Source organism: Neophocaena asiaeorientalis, unplaced genomic scaffold, assembly GCF_003031525.2.
Source record: "Neophocaena asiaeorientalis asiaeorientalis breed wild unplaced genomic scaffold, Neophocaena_asiaeorientalis_V1.1 scaffold162, whole genome shotgun sequence".
NCBI classification, from domain to species: domain Eukaryota; kingdom Metazoa; phylum Chordata; class Mammalia; order Artiodactyla; family Phocoenidae; genus Neophocaena; species Neophocaena asiaeorientalis.
Genome location: NW_020172637.1, coordinates 3,760,818 through 3,777,425, shown reverse-complemented (window position 1 = coordinate 3,777,425; position 16,608 = coordinate 3,760,818). Strand labels below are relative to the sequence as shown.

Below are 16,608 nucleotides of genomic sequence, written 5' to 3'. Positions count from 1 at the left end.
CACAAAAATCAAGTATACAAAAAGAAAAAAATTGTCAAAAGCAGCCATTTCAGGACTCTTGCGATTGACCAAGGGCAGACAACAAATTGAGTAGCATTTATGGTGAAAAATAGTTCTTGCCAGAACTTTGGTTAAGAACAGTGGGAGTCTGTGACCTTCTTACTGAAGATGGAAGTCATCACTTACAAGCTGTTGGCAAGAATAGTAATTTGACCATTGTGGGGCTGACTGGGAAAATCAGCATTTCTGCACTAAGAGACAGACTTGGTTTGAAGAAGAGGATAAAAGACCATTGGTCTGTCAACTAAAAGTGGTGAATTCATTAGGAAATGAGCAATAGAATAATACTACAACTTTGCTAGCCTGAGGCTGCAGTGGTGAACCAGTAAGAAACGTAACGTGGGACTCTGGAAGCCCGAGATTTCATAGAAGGCCTAGGTAAGTCCGTCATGCATCCATCTCTAGCTGACGGAAATGTGGGCATATATAGGATAGACTGTACAGAGCCCATCAGAAAGTAAAAGACCAGAGAGACTTAGGAACTGGCTGAACTTTGTATATTCTCCCCAGCCTGCACACACAGATTGGTTGGCAGAGGGTGGAAGCCTTAAAGGCTCAAGGTATTTAAGCAGAATCTCTGCCTACTTCATCAAGTGACAACTAACCTATGTAGACACGGGGACAGCACTAGGAAGTCAGGCTGAAAAATAAAAATAAAGAAATGGAGTAGAGACATTATTGGTGCCTCATGCCATGGGAAGAGTAGAGACAGATTCTACAGTGTAAGTCCAAGCAACTTAGTCAAATAAATAAATAAATAAAAACTCAAAAATAAATCCAGCATTGCTACAATATATTATCTAAAATGTCCAATGTTCAGCAAAAAAAAAAAGTGAGATATGCAAAGAAATAAGAAACCGTGATGTATACTTGGGGGAAAAACAATAAATAGAAACTGACTTAGAGTGAGACCAGGTGTTGGATTAAGCTAAAACCAGGATGATATATATCCAAAATGCAGATTTGGAGGCGGGAAGACAAGCAGACACAGGATCTAGAAGAGCTGGTGACCTCTACCAATGATGCCGTCGTGGTAGAAATTACAAAGTATTTAGCCAAAGAAATCTGGTGCACATGGTGGGAAGAGGGTTCTTTTCACTGGGTCCTGGCTCTGGCTTGGGATGTTGGATTAGGGGACAGAGACTTTAAGCAGCTATCATAAATAGGTTCAAAGAATTAAAGGAAAATATGACGACAATGACTCAAAAATAGGGAATCTAAGTAGAGAAATGGAAGCTGAAAGAATGCAAATTCTAGAGTTGAAAAGGACAATAACAAATGAAAAATCCACTAGATGGGCTTACCAACAAGATTTGAGGCGGCAGAAGAAAGAATCAGTGTAAGATTGGTTTAGCAGCTCAAAATTCAATTAATGTCATGTATCTCATTGGTAGAATAAAGGATTGAAACCCTATGGTTATCTTAACAGGCACAGAGAAAACATTTTACAAAATCCATCACTCATTTTAAATAAAAAACTTTCAAGAAATGAGGAATAGAAGGGAGTTCCCTAATTGGATAAAGGGAGTATTTGAGAATCTTACATCAAACACTACACAGTGGTCAAGGACTGAATGCTTTTTCCCAATAATTAGGAGCAAGGCAAAGATTTCCATCTTTACCAGTTCTATTCAACATTATGACTTTTACTCACTGTACCAAAAAATTAAAGGCATCCAATTTTGAAAAGTAAAACTGTCTTAGTTCATAGACAACATGGTCTTATACGTAGAAAATCCTAAGGAATTTATTTTAAAAGTTACTAGAATTAATAGTGAGTTTCGGGACTTCCCTGGCAGTCCAGTGGTTAAGACTCCACGCTTCCAATGCAGAGGGTGCAGGTTCAATCCCTGGCCAGGGAACTAGGATCCCACATGCCATGCGGCACAGCCAAAAAGATAAAATTAAAAAAAAAAAAATAGTGAGTTTAGCAAGGTTGCCGGATACAAAAACAATGTATTAAAATCAATTGAATTCCTATATTCAAGATGTAAGCTATCAAAAATTGAAATTAAGAGAACAATTCCATTCACAAGAGCATTGAAAACAAAATATTTAGGAATAAATTTAGTAAAAGATGGGAAATACCTGTACACTGAAAGCTACAAAACATTGCTGAGAAAAAAGTAAAGAATATTCCAATAAATCATGAGCTATGCTACGTTCATGGCTTGAAAGACAGTATTTCTTAAATGGCAGATTTCCACAAGTTGATACATAGATCCAGTGCAATTCCTGTCAAAATATCAGCAGACTTTTTTGAAGAAATTGGGAAGATGATTCTCAAATTTATATGCAAGTTCAAAGGATCTAGAATAGAGAACACATTTGAAAAAGAACAACGAATTTGGAGAATTTACACTACCCGATTTTAAAACTTCAGTCATCAATCCAGTGTGGTATTGGTGTAAGGGTAGACCTATAGATCAGTGGAACTGAAGAAAGTATAGAAATAAATTCTCACATGTATGGTCAATTTTTTGACAAAGATGTCATTGCAATTCAGTAGAGAGACAGGATATTACTTTTAGCAAATGGTGCTTTGAACATATACAATTAAAATGAACTTACACCCTTCCTCTTACCATGCACAAAAAATAACTCAAAATGGGTCATAGGCTTAAATAAGAGCGAAAACTATAAATGTTTCTACAAGAAAGCATAGGAGACCATCTTTGAGGCCTTGGGTTATGCAAAGATTCTTTAGAAATTACACCAACAGGATCCATAAAAAGAAAAAAATTGATGATTTGGACTTCATCAAAATTTAAAACTTTTGCTCTTCAAAAGACACCATATAGGGGCTTCCCTGGTGGCGCAGTGGTTGAGAGTCCGCCTACCGATGCGGGGGATGCGGGTTCGTGCCCCAGTCCGGGAAGATCCCGCGTGCCGCGGCGCGGCTGGGCCCGTGAGCCATGGCCGCTGAGCCTGCGCGTCCCGAGCCTGTGCTCCGCAAACGGGAGTGTTATGCAAAGATTCTTTAGAAATTACACCAACAGGATCCATAAAAAGAAAAAAATTGATGATTTGGACTTCATCAAAATTTAAAACTTTTGCTCTTCAAAAGACACCATATAGGGGCTTCCCTGGTGGCGCAGTGGTTGAGAGTCCGCCTGCCGATGCGGGGGATGCGGGTTCGTGCCCCAGTCCGGGAAGATCCCGCGTGCCGCGGCGCGGCTGGGCCCGTGAGCCATGGCCGCTGAGCCTGCGCGTCCCGAGCCTGTGCTCCGCAAACGGGAGAGGCCAAAAAAAAAAAAAAAAAAAAGACACCATATAAAAAAGAGAAGCCCAAAGCTGTGAAAAAAAAAATTTGCAAATCATATATCTCAGGAAGGGCTTACACTTAGAATGCAGAAAGAACTCTTAATAACTCAATAAAAAAGACAATAATGAGAAGACAAAACCTAACTTCAGAAACACCAAAATATTTACAAATGGCTTGTGAAAAGTTTTAGCAACACTAGTCATTAGTAAAATGCATATTAATGTGATACGGCTGCTTATTTAGAAGACTTTTCAGTGAGTTTTTCTAGGTTCTGATTTTTATCCTTCACTAAATTTAACCCAGAAATAGGGAGCAGAGAAGCACATCATTCTTCCCAGAAATTCGCCTGCTTCTTTGAAGGAAAAGGTGTTAAATGCCACCTCCTTTGCCTCTGCAGGTCGTCACATCCATCGGTGAGCTGGTTGAAGTGTGTTCCACCCAGATCCAGTCGGGCTGGAGGCCCTTGTTCAGTGCCCTGGAAACAGTGCACAGTGGGGACAAGTCTGAGGTGAAGGAGTACCTGGTTGGTGACTACTCCATGGGTAAGACTGTGTGTTGATTTCATATCCTGAAACTTGTTTATTAGTTCTAAACCATAATTATTATAGCTCTAAGGTTTTGTTGTTCTGTTTTTTGTTTTTTGTTTTTTTGCGGTACGCGGGCCTCTTACTGTTGTGGCCTCTCCCGTTGTGGAGCACAGGCTCCGGACGCGCAGGCTCAGCGGCCACGGCTCACGGGCCCAGCCGCTCCGCGGCATGTGGGATCTTCCCGGACCGGGGCACGAACCCGTGTCCCCTGCATCGGCAGGCGGACTCTCAACCACTGCACCACCAGGGAAGCCCTAGCTCTAAGGTTTTTGAGTGGAATCTTTTCGGTGGAATCTTTAAGACTTTCTGTATACACGATCATGTCATTGTCAAAAAGAGGCAATGTCACTTCTTCCTTTCCAATTTGGAGGTATTTTATTCCTACTCTTGCCTAATTGCTCCAGCTAGGACTTCTGGTACTATGTTGAATAGGAGTAGTGATAGTGGGAAGCACGTGTGGATGATTCTGGCTATGGAGCATTAGTTCTTTATGCCAAGCTTCATGCTATCAAAAGAAGTCGGATAGGGCTTCCCTGGTGGCACAGTGGTTAAGAATCCGCCTGCCAAGGCAGGGGACACAGGTTCGAACCCTGGTCCGGGAAGATCCCACATGCCGTGGAGCAACTAAGCCTGTGCACCACAACTACTGAAGCCCGCGTGCCTAGAGCCTGTGCTCCACAACAACAGAAGCCACCGCAATGAGAAGCCCGTACACCTCAGCAAAGAGTAGCCCCTGCTCGCCACGGCTGGAGAAAACCCCCGAGCAGCAACGGAGACCCAACACAGCCAAAAATAAGTAAATTAAAAAAAAAAAAAGAAGTTGGATAATAGGGAAGACTGGCATTCAGCTGTTTTAGCATCAGGAAATGAACTGGTGTATCAGGAACACAAGTTCTGAGTTCTGCCAGCAGACCAAGAACCCTGAGTGTTATCAGGCCCAGCTCTCAGTGACAGATTGGACAAAAGGCTGAGAGACTTATGTTGTTTCACTTATACGTATCTGTGTTGAGTTCTTTCATAAAGCCAAAAGAAAAATGTTATCCACTTGCTAGGAAGAAGCAAAAAGTATGCAAATAACAGGGAGTTCGAATTAGGGAGATCAGGTCTGGCTGGAAATAGATGGGCAGCCATATGGCAGGCCCAGTGACCAGAGGTGTTGTGTCAGGGGTCCCGAAGACTACCCCTGCCCTTAGAGACCCATCAGAAGGACTCATGGGACTCAGCCTGTAGTTAGGCCAAGATTTATTACATAGCTCAGATTTATTACATGGCTAACAGCCAAGATTTATCATGGCAACATAGTAAGGACAAGCCAGATCGTAAGGGGAAAACACAGAATCCCTGCACAGGCTTCCCTGAACTCTCACCATCCCATGAAGGGGTCCCACAGAGCACACTCTTCCTCCAACAGGGAAAATGCAGCAACATGTATGACCATAGGGCAGTGTGTAGATCTTACTGCCCAGGGAAGCCCACTAGAGACCCAGCTAAGGGCTGGTCACTTAGGTACCCTCTGCCTAGCATATTCCAAAATCCATACTCCCTGAAAAAAAGCAGGGGTTCAGATTAAACCACGCTGTTTGCACCAACCATCCAGTCACAGTGAACCATCCAGTTAACTGTTGCTTGGGAATATTCTGAGAGCCGGCTTCCCAGACTCCAGCCAAGGGCCCACTGCGCAAGCAGGCCTTTCTGAGGATAGCAGCCTTAAGCCTTCTATGTTAACTCTTTTCGGCTCAGGTATGAATAACTTAGTATATGCCATCAGGGGGTTATCTAAACCTTCCCTTCCCTATAATTACGTGTGGAGGAGAATTCCAAAAGACCACATATTTAATTGCCCTATGTAGACCTACCCATTGCCTCAGCCCTGTGTTCAGCCGGCTTTGCCCTCTTCCCTCTACTGAGCTCTCTTCATAGCCTTCCTACAGTTCCCTCTGCAGGCCAAACTGAGAAGGACAGCATGGGAGCCAAGCCAGTTATCCAGTCAAAAGGCCCAGGCTTTTCTCCAACAGACCTTTTTTAAGGCTCTGTGGAAGGTGCTGGGAGTATGGGCAACCTGAAGGATAGAGACTTAACTTTCTTAGAACTCTGTAATCTTCCTCCCTCAGGAAAAGGCCAGGCTCCGGTGTTTGATGTATTTGAAGCTTTTCTCAATACCGACAACATCCAGGTCTTCGCTAACGCGGCCACTAGTTACATCATGTGCCTTATGAAGTTTGTCAAAGGACTGGGTAAGTGGAGCCTCCTTTCCTGCCTCCTGACATCTGGGGACCCTCTCCTGGATGGCTGTGTGTGAACTGGCTGCAGCAAGTAAGGCAGCATCCTGGTACAGAAGCAGATGGTGCTATGCTATGCGCTCAGGAGCACAAAGCTTACTGTAAACGCAGCTTGGATTCTGTCCAGGGTTGATACTTTTCATTGTGTTCATGGAATCATTTTATAATGAAGCATGTCTTCATATATTATTTTACTCCAACTTCTGTTTGAATCTTAAAATATTCAATATTATGTTCGATAATTACCCTCATACAGGAAACTACTGTCCTCAGTGTCATATAATTAGAAGTCTATTAATTAGTCTCTTAGCCTAAGTAGAGTTTGAGTTCCCAGCTCTTAAGCAAAAATTAAGAATGCCTTCCCCCAGACCTTACTGATTACAAAACGTGTTTTGAAGGTGTAGAAGTCACCCTTCTTTGAGACTTTGTGTGTTTTAGGAACTACCTAGCTGATTTTGTGCTTAGTTTAGAAATACTTTAACACAGTAGAGTCTTGCTCTACAGCATAACCTGCTGGATCAGATGTTTGTATAACATGTGTTTATCTGGGGTGAAATGGAAGGGAGTAGCAGTTAGTTAAACCCAACGTTTAAAAGGAACTTAAGTCTTTACGTTTTGAGATTTTCACCCTGGTGTGCTCTGAGACCTGTAGCCTTCTTTCAAAAAAAGAAAATATAAGGTTCATAATATTCTTTTGTATTCTTGCAAAATAACCAACAATTTCTTTGTAAAAGAAAATAGGACACAGAGAAGCTAGGTGACTTCATTCATGTTCCCCTTATTTTGGAGCAGGAGTGCAATGCAAGTTTCAAGACAGAGGCTGGAGGCCACAGGTCTGATCCACAGACCATCCTTGTTATATTCTGTTCTTACATACACCCATTCTATGCTTCTGTATACCCTGGGAAATAGAGGGCTGAGCTGAGGGGCAACCATGAAAGCCCCTCACTTACCACTTTACAGACTGGGCTTCAGAGGAAGGTTTCTTTTGAAAGACAGAGTAAGATTTTATTCTTTTTAAACTCTGCTCTACACTAAACAGAAGCCAAACAGTTTAGTATCTTAATCATAAGAATACCTTAAAGTAATGGATCTCTGTCTTAGATAGTAAAAAATTCAGTCCTTGTTTAGAAAAAACTTTCCTCCTGTATTTCTCCTATACTCTCTCAACTACTACCTCACTCACAAGAGTTCTGACACCAGATGTGTGGGCTTTGTTCCCACACCAAGCAGTTCTCTGTGATGCCAGCTGGGTGTCCTACTGTCATATCAGTTCTGACCCCAACCAGAGTTAGACCAGCAGACCCCACAGGTGAAGGGCTCGGTCCTATGAGACTGCCCCCCGCCATTTCAAATGACATTAGAACAGCTCACAGAACTCAGGGAAATGCTTACCTTTATCAGCGTATTATATAGTAATAGATATGATAAAGGATACAGATGAACAGCCAGGTCGAGAGGTTATATAAGTTGAGGTCCAGGAGGGTCCCAAGCTCAGGAGCTCCTGCCCTCATGGAGTTGGGGTACACCCTCCTCCCAGCATGTAGATGTGTTCATCAACCCAGAAGCTCTCTGAATGCCATACTCTGGGGATTTCTTATGGAGGCTTCATCATGTAGCCATGATCAATCATTAACTCAATTTCCAACCCCCCTCTTCTTCCTATGGTCTTTCTGGTGACCAGCCCCCGTCCAGGAGCTTACCAAGCTTTGCCTCACTAGAACAAAAGACTCTATCACCCAGGAAATTCCAAGGGATTTAGGAGCTCTGTATCAGGAACTAGAGTTGAAGATCAAATATTAGAACAAAAGAAGCCTAGTAGTCTTATCATGTAGGAAATTAGGGTTTTAGGAGCTCTGTGCCAGGAGCCAGAGGCAGAGACCAACATACGTATTTTCCATTATTCCACAACCCTATATTTTATTTAAGAACCATTATTATTGGTATTCTATTGTTTGGTGAACAGTTGAGGGCCTGCTACGGGGGCATGGTGACCTGTACATGCTATGGGTATACACAGATGAATATAACATGCTTCCTGCCTGTGAGAGGCTCACAGCCTCTTCTGGGAAACGGACACACAAATCAATAGTCACAGTTCAGGAAGATGAATATTTTCATAGAGGCTAGGAAAAAAAAAAAAAAGCTATTTAAGCTGAAATGAACAAGCAGCTGAGACGGGGTGCTTGGTAGTAGGGCCATGCAGACTTCAAAGGGAAAGTGACATTTGAATTTTGCGGTGTGAGCTGCTGTAGGTTTATTTTTCTAAAAGTGGGGTACGTTGGAGGTACCACAAAGGGAGGGATCCTGGGTGATGAGATGGAAACAGAGGAAGGGGCCAGGCTCTAAAGGGCCCTGAATGCCACACCAGGAAATCGAGAATGTGCAGGGAAGGTTTTGAAGCCACCGAGTGGTGTATCACATGTGACATTAGAAACTAAACTGGCAGGCACGTGTCCCTGTGGGTTAAGGACAAGAGGCTACAGGTAGAGACCAGTGTGCAGGAGTTTGGGAGAGAACAGAGAGGATGGAGGTCAGGATATTGTAGAGATGGGGTCTGGAGGGCTTGGACCGCTCTGACGGGCGTAAGGGAGGGTGGAGCTGAGGTTGACTCCCCAAGTTCCTTGCCAGGACTGACGTTTCCCAGAATTAGGATATCCAAAAGGAGTGGAGGAGTGGAACAATAATGAATTCTATCTTTGGACACTGGGACATGTTGAGTTTCTATGAAATATTCAAGTGGAGATGTTAGAAATTTTCACCGTAGAAATGTTAGAAGTTTGAGATCTTAGCGAGGGAGCTGGGGCCTGAAAATGGAGATGCAGAATTATCAGTGCGCACCTGAGGAGATTTAAAACAGAAAGATTCCATTTTTTTCTGTGAATTATAAGGTGGAGTTACTTGTCTGTGGCTTGGGGTCAGTGGGCACATCCGAGGCCCCAGTACAGCCACGCTGGCTGTGTCCTGCCTGCCTCCAGGGGCCGCCCCGTGCACAGACTTAGATGTGTGACACAGCAGCCTCCGTAAAAAACTTGGAACACTGTGATTAACAGGATAGGAAATGGATTTATTTTTTATTCCCACTTGGTTATGTTGACATGAATTTGAACTGCTCTGTGTTTTTATACTGTAAGGTGTGTTAATCTAAACTAGGGGTTGGCAAACTATGGCCCACAGGCCAATCCCCCCCACTCAGAGTTTTTAGAAATCAAGTTTTAGTGGAACACAGCCCTGGTCATTTGTCTGTGGTTGTTTTTGTGCTATAGTGACAGAGTTGAGAAGTTACAACAAAGAGAGTGTGACCTGCAAAGCCTAAAATATTTACTGTCTGGCCCTGTATAAAAAAAAGTTTACCAGTCCCTGATCTAAAATATACAAATGCTTATCTTTTCTTTCTTAAGGAGAAACATGCCTCTTTGTCTGCTAAATTTTAACTAATACCTAGTAATTATGTCTGTTTACCCACAGGGAAGGGTGCCAGTTGCTACAATTGTAGACAGAAACAATTACAGTACTGCGGAATACTTTTATTAAAAGTGTAGAAGTAGACTCGTACATGAGAAGAAAAATGATAATTTCCACCTACTGTGCGCCTGTAGACTATCTAGATGCCCTCTACAGATCTGTTAAATTTCTAGATATATACACACAAAATAGAAGTCATTTCAGTTCAGTTTAGTAGTCTCCATCCCCAAACCCCAGATGTCTCAGATCTTCCCAGAGTCTTCCTTTATCATCACTGTTTAGTGCTGAACGCTGGCAACAAAGGAGGTCCTTTTCCAAACAGAGAGAGGCCTAGTGCTTCCTTTCTGCCCAGCACATGGCTGGTCTCCAGGATCATCCTGTCATCAAAGCTTCAGAGTCACACCATCAACAGCAGGGCCCAGGGAAGTGAATTAGAAAAATTGCAGTGTGTCCAGGTACAAAAAACCACCATCCAGCCACTGAAAGTACTGTTGCAGGGTATGGAAAAAGTGGTCATTGTTTAGTGAAAAGGGGAGTTATGGAACAGAATAATTTCAACAAGGTAAGATGTACAGTGTGATCCCAAATGTGTTTAACATGTACACATGTAGGGGGAAATTTGACTGAAAGGGTTGTACAATTTGGAGTAATTTTTCCTTTCTTTTCTATGTTAGTAGACATTTGGGGAACGCATGCTGTATGACTAAGTAGGTCTTCTGTTATAAGGGGATAAACAATATTTGTCTCTGTCTCCCCTGCTGCCTCCAGGGGAGGTGGACTGTAAAGAAATCGGAGACTGTGTCCCAGGATCCGGAGCCACGTCCCCAGACCTGTGCCTCCCTGCCCTGGATTACCTCAGGCGCTGTTCTCAGGTACGCAGGCCCTGAAACCCACCTCAGAACATGCTTACAAAACATGCATGGAGGTATTTTGTGGATGCCTAAGTGAAGTGCTTTCTGCTGTCTCTGAGGAGATTGGGGCTTAGTTTTGGAGTATAAAGTTTTGTCCCCCCGCTTCTACAAAGGAGAGAAAGAAAGTAATGAAAATGTACTAAAACACACAATTGGGTTTTGAGATCTCTGAAACTTCTCATTCATACTCCGATACATGAACTACCATAATCTCTATATCTGTGTCAGATATCGAAATCCTTCCGATGGTACGAAAACGTGGACAGTGGGCTGCACACAGTGAAAAGAGACATTTAAAAAAGTATGCAGTCAAGATCTAGTAAAAAAAAATCCAATGAAACATCATTTATCAGCATGAACAGTGACCTTCCTTATGCTAAGTCCAGCGACTGTCTGTCGTTACCATGTCACACGCCCATGGGACAAGATGATGCTCCCTTCTCAAAGCCCTTTCTCCCCAGGCGTCGGTGACACCCCCTCTCCGTAGCTCTTCTCCTGTCTTCTAAGGTTGTGTCCCTGGCGTCCTCTTGTCTGTCTGTTCCTCACTCTCCCTTGGTGATAGCATCAATAGCATTAAGCCCCAGGGCTTTAGAAAGGATGCACAGCCCTGATTTCCTCCTCCAGCTGCTTCCACAAGGCCCACATGACCTGACCCCGCTCCCTTTCCCCCCTCAGCTCCTTGCCCCTCACTCACTGTGCTCACCACACTCCCTTTCTGTCCCTCAGACACACCCTGCTTGTTACTGCTCAGGGCTGTTGCTGTTCCCTCTGCCTGGAATTTTCTCTCCTCAGATCTCTGTATGACACGCCTTATTGTCCAGATCTCATCTGAAACATCATCTCCTCAGAGAGACCAGGGCTTAGGTATCTACCAACTCCCTGCCAGCATTCCCCACACACCTAGGTCGCTCGTTCTAGGACTGCCTAATTTTTCCTATAACGTTTCTGTCAAATTTTATTTATTATTTGTGAAAGGAGTATGTCTGTAAGATGCACAGGGCAGGATTTCTGTCTGTCTCACTCCCAGCTGTTTCCCTAATTTCTGAAACAGTGGGGCCACAGCAGGCACAGTTCTAATTCGTGAAGGTACAAGGCTCCTTGGGAGTCTGTCCCAGTAACAGATTCCGGCGGTCTGGGCTGTAGCAGTGAGAGTGGAGTAAAGAGCCCGAGCAGCCTATTAGCTCCGCTTCTCATGCCTTCATCGCACCCACCCTGCCCTTGGATTCCTCCATCCCCCATGTGCCCTCCCCCCACCCCCATTTCCTTGATGTTGAGTCAGGGGAAGGGAAATCAGAATCTGGTATCTCATTTGCCTACAGACTGTCTTCCCAGTGATCCCCATAGAACACTTTTCTCTTAGGCAAAAATTCTTGACACGTTTATGGTTCCCTTCACAGGTTTATAAAAGTCTATAAAACTCGTATGCAATTAAGATGCTGAAAAGGTATCCACAGAATCTTTTCCTCTACCTTTTTGTTGCCACTGAATGCTGTTTCAGCTGCTTCATGGGATAAATGCCTCTTGTGGACTGCCTTATGAATCCAAATCACAGGCAAATTTAAAACTTTGCTGCAGTGGGAGCTTTTCTGGTTTTCTCTCCACCTTCTCTCCCGGTATATAGTTTTGTTGTCATTTAATAGAGTGCAGCTTTTTCCAATTTATAATTGCAATTTGGTATTTTTAATTTAGTTGTTGGCTAAAATCTACAAAATGCCCTTGAAGCCAATATTCCTTAGTGGGCGACTTGCTAGCTTGCCCCGAAGACTTCAGGAGCAGTCAGCAAGCAGTGAGGATGGAATTGAGTCAGTCTTGTCTGACTTTGATGATGACACTGGTAAGTTAATTGATTGGGCCTAGCCAGGTTATTTGCTATGTTTGTATTCCCAAAAGCCTAAGCCATGAATTCAGTAGTTCACAGATCATGAATGATCATCCATTTATGTTGTTATTATTTATAATTCTAACAGAACAAGCCTACCTAAAGTTTCCATGGACTCTCCGATAACATTTTACATCAGTGTCTCCAAACCAATCCTTTTTAGATGGATACCTCCATCTAAAACCAGTGTAGATTTGCAGATTCCACTAAATACAGTTTTTAACTCTGAATTCTTTTGAATTTAGCAAATTGGACTGTGGTTACATTTGGTGCATTGATACTTAAATTGGCTGGTAATTGTCTCTAATACCTTCTAGGAAACACAATCATTGTATAATTACTTCCTGTAGGACTATCTGGTTAGAGGCTGGGGAAATTAAGTCATTACTGAAGAGACAATCTGTTTGTGACTGGTGAAGCTGACGGCTCATTAAAAGAATAAATTTTAAAAATATGTTTCAAATTAGTTCCTGTGTAATTTCCTGTGAATTCGACTTCGATCTAGTAACTTTGGATAATTTTCAGATTGGTTCACTCATGTTCACATTTGCTGTCTTCTAATTCAGATGACCCTGTCCTGTTTCTAGACCTAAAAATGGAAACGATATCCTCAAAGAAGTCTAATATCTGAGCACAGGTGTTTCAAACCCTTGCAAAAGGACTTTCTGGGGAAGATTTTTTAATTTGCTCTTTTGTTTGTTTTTCATTATTCGTCTGTTTTATTTTTCAAGACACAAATTCACTTATGGGGATATCTAGAAATTTTCCAGTTTTCCATAGGGATTATAAACAGTAAAACCTTACAAATTCAGATTCGTTTTCAGGAAAAAATATAGGAAAGAATAAATATCTACTGTACAGAACAATTAAATATTGGAAATTGGCTAGATGTTGCCTAATAGAGGTTTCATTTTTAATAATTAGATAGGAATTTTTACATAGCATCTTAAACCTCCAACCCAGACGGTTAAAAGCAGAAGCTAATGTTGCTTATCTATAGTACAGTCTTTAAAACAGTTGCAAACAGTTTGTATACGTAACAGTGAGCATTCCCTGCCCATTTGTGCAAATCGTTAATCCATTTTTTTCCTAGGCAGCCCACCTAAGGTTTCCCACAGTATAAATTCATTGAGGGCTTTAAAGTTATATATGAAACATAGCTGATCAGAGAAAAGAATAAAAGTAAGAGCTTTAAGTTAGTATTAAAAATTACTTCTCATCATCGATATACTTAGATATTATTCCTCTGGTTTCCGAAGGCAAATAATTGCTTTTCCATTCTCCTATGGAAATTTCAAACACATATAAAACTAGACAGAATGGTATAATGAACCTTCATGTACCCCTCATCCAGCTTCAACTTTTTTTTTTTAACATCTTTATTGGAGTATAATTGCTTTACAGTGTTGTGTTAGTTTCCGCTGTATAACAAAGTGAATCAGCTATATGCATATGTATATTACCACATCCTCTCCCTCTTGCATCTCCCTCCCACCCTCGCTATCCCACCCCTCTAGGTGGTTGCAAAGCACTGAGCTGATCTCCCTGTGCTGGGCAGCTGCTTGCCACTAGCTATCTATTTTACATTTGGTAGTGTATATATGTCAGTGATACTCTCTCACTTTATCCCAGCTTACCCTTCCCCCTCCCCGTGTCCTCAAGTCCATTCTCTACATCTGCGTCTTTATTCCTATCCTGCTCCTAGGTTCTTCAGAACATTTTTTTTTTTTTTAAGATTCCATATATATGTGTTAGTATACAGTATTTGTTTTTTCTCTTTCTGACTTACTTCACTCTGTATGACAGTCTCTAGGTTCATCCACCTCACTACAAATAACTCAGTTTCATTTCTTTTTATGGCTGAGTAATATTCCATTGTATATATGTGCCACATCTTCTTTATCCATTCATCTCTCGGTGGACACTTAGGTTGCTTTCATATTCTGGCTATTGTAGATAGAGCTGCAATGAACATTGTGGCACGTGACTCTTTTTGAATTATGGTTTTCAGGGTATGTGCCCAATAGTGGGATGCTGCGTCATATGAGTTATATTTTCAGTGTTTTAAGGAGCCCTCCATACCGTTTTCCATAGTGGCTGTATCAATTTACATTCCCACCAACAGTGCAGGAGGGTTCCCTTTTCTTCATACCCCCTCCAGCATTTATTGTTTGTAGATTTTTTGATGATGGCCACTGTGACAGGTGTGAGGTGATACCTCATTGTAGTTTTGATTTGCATTTCTCTAATGATTAGTCATGTTGAGCATCCTTTCATGTGTTTGTTGGTAGTCTATATATCTTCTTTGGAGAAATGTCTATTTAGGTCTTTTGCCCATTTTTGGATTGGGTTGTCTGTTTTTTTAATATTGAGCTTCATGAGCTGCTTGTATATTTTGGAGATTAATGCTTTGTCAGTTGCTTCGTTTACAAATATTTTCTCCCATTCTGAGGGTTGTCTTTTCCTCTTGTTTATAGTTTCCTTTGCTGTGCAAAAACTCTTAAGTTTCATTAGGTCCCATTTGTTTATTTTTGTTTTTATTTCCATTTCTCCAGGAGGTGGATCAGAAAGGATCTTGCTGTGATTTATGTCATAGAGTGTTCTGCCTATGTTTTCCTCTAAGAGTTTGATAGTGTTTGTCCTTACATTTAGGTCTTTAATCCATTTTGAGTGTATTTTTGTGTATGATGTTAGGAAGTGTTCTAATTTCGTTCTTTTACATGTAGCTGTCCATTATTCCCAACACCACTTATTAAAGAGGGTGCCTTTTCTCCATTGTATATTCTTGCCTCCCTTATCAAAGGTAAGGTGACCATATGTGAATGGGTTTATCTTTGGGCTATCTATGCTGTTCCATTGATCCATATTTCTGTTTTTGTGCCAGTACCATACTGTCTTGATTACTGTAGCTTTGTTGTATAGTCTGAAGTCACGGAGCCTTATTCCTCCAGCTCCATTTTTCGTTCTCAAGACTGCTTTGGCTATTTGGGGTCTTTTGTGTTTCCATACAAATTCTGAAATTTTTTGTTCTAGTTCTGTGAAAAATGCCATTGGTAGTTTGATAGGGATTGCATTGAATCTGTAGATTGCTTTGGGTAGTACAGTCATTTTCACAATGTTGATTCTTCCAATCCAAGAACATGGTATATCTCTCCATCTGTTGGTATCATCTTTAATTTCTATCATCAGTATCTTATAGTTTTCTGCATACAGGTTTTTTGTCTCATTAGGTAGGTTTATACCTAGGTTTTTTATTCTTTTTGTTGCGGTGGTAAATGGGAGTGTTTCCTTAATTTCTCTTTCAGATTTTTCGTCATTAGTATATAGGAATGCAAGAGATTTCTGTGCATTAATTTTGGTTCCTGCTACTCTACCAGATTCATTGATTAGCTCTAGTAGTTTTCTGGTAGCATCTTTAGGATTCTCTATGTAAAGTGTCATGTCATCTGCAAACAGTGACAGTTTTACTTCTTCTTTTCTGATTCGGATTCCTTTTATTTCCTTTTCTTCTCTGATTGCTGTGGCTAAAACTTCCAAAACTATGTTGAATAGTGGTTAGAGTAGGCAGCTTTGTCTTGTTACTGATCTTAGAGGAAATGGTTTCAGTTTTTCACCATTGAGAATGATGTTGGATGTGGGTTTGTCATATATGGCCTTTAATATGTTGACTTAGGTTCCCTCTATGTCTACTCTCTGGAGAGTTTTTAATCATAAATGGGTGTTGAATTTTGTCAAACGCTTTTTCTGCATCTCTTGAGATGATCATATAATTTTTATTCTTCAATTTGTTAATATGGTTTATCACATTGATTGATTTACTTATATGCAAGGATCCTTGCATCCCTGGGATAAATCCCACTTGATCATGGTGTATGATCCTTTTAATGTGCTGTTGGATTCTGTTTGCTAGTATTTTGTTGAGGATTTTTGCATCAGTGTTCACCAGAGATATCAACCTGTAGTTTTTTTGTGTGTGACATCTTTGTCTGGTTTTGGTATCAGGGTGATGGTGCCCTCATAGAATGAGTTTGGAAGTGTTCCTCCCTCTGCTATACTTTGGAAGAGTTTGAGAAGGATAGGTGTTAGCTCTTCACTAAATGTTTGATAGAATTCACCTGTGAAGCCATCTGGTCCTGGGCTTTTGTTTGTTGGAAGATTTTTA

The 16,608-nt window shown here is 41.6% G+C and overlaps 1 protein-coding gene across 1 annotated transcript in view; it reads left to right on the top strand.

Moving 5' to 3' along the window:
- Positions 1 to 16,608, top strand: part of ARFGEF3 (ARFGEF family member 3) — a 176,542-nt gene that overhangs the window by 133,224 nt on the left and 26,710 nt on the right. Inside the window, exons 23-26 of the mRNA XM_024739413.1 lie at positions 3,723 to 3,867; positions 6,024 to 6,146; positions 10,425 to 10,528; positions 12,257 to 12,401. Of these exons, the coding sequence (XP_024595181.1) occupies positions 3,723 to 3,867; positions 6,024 to 6,146; positions 10,425 to 10,528; positions 12,257 to 12,401 (517 nt within the window). The remainder of the gene's footprint in view (positions 1 to 3,722; positions 3,868 to 6,023; positions 6,147 to 10,424; positions 10,529 to 12,256; positions 12,402 to 16,608) is intronic.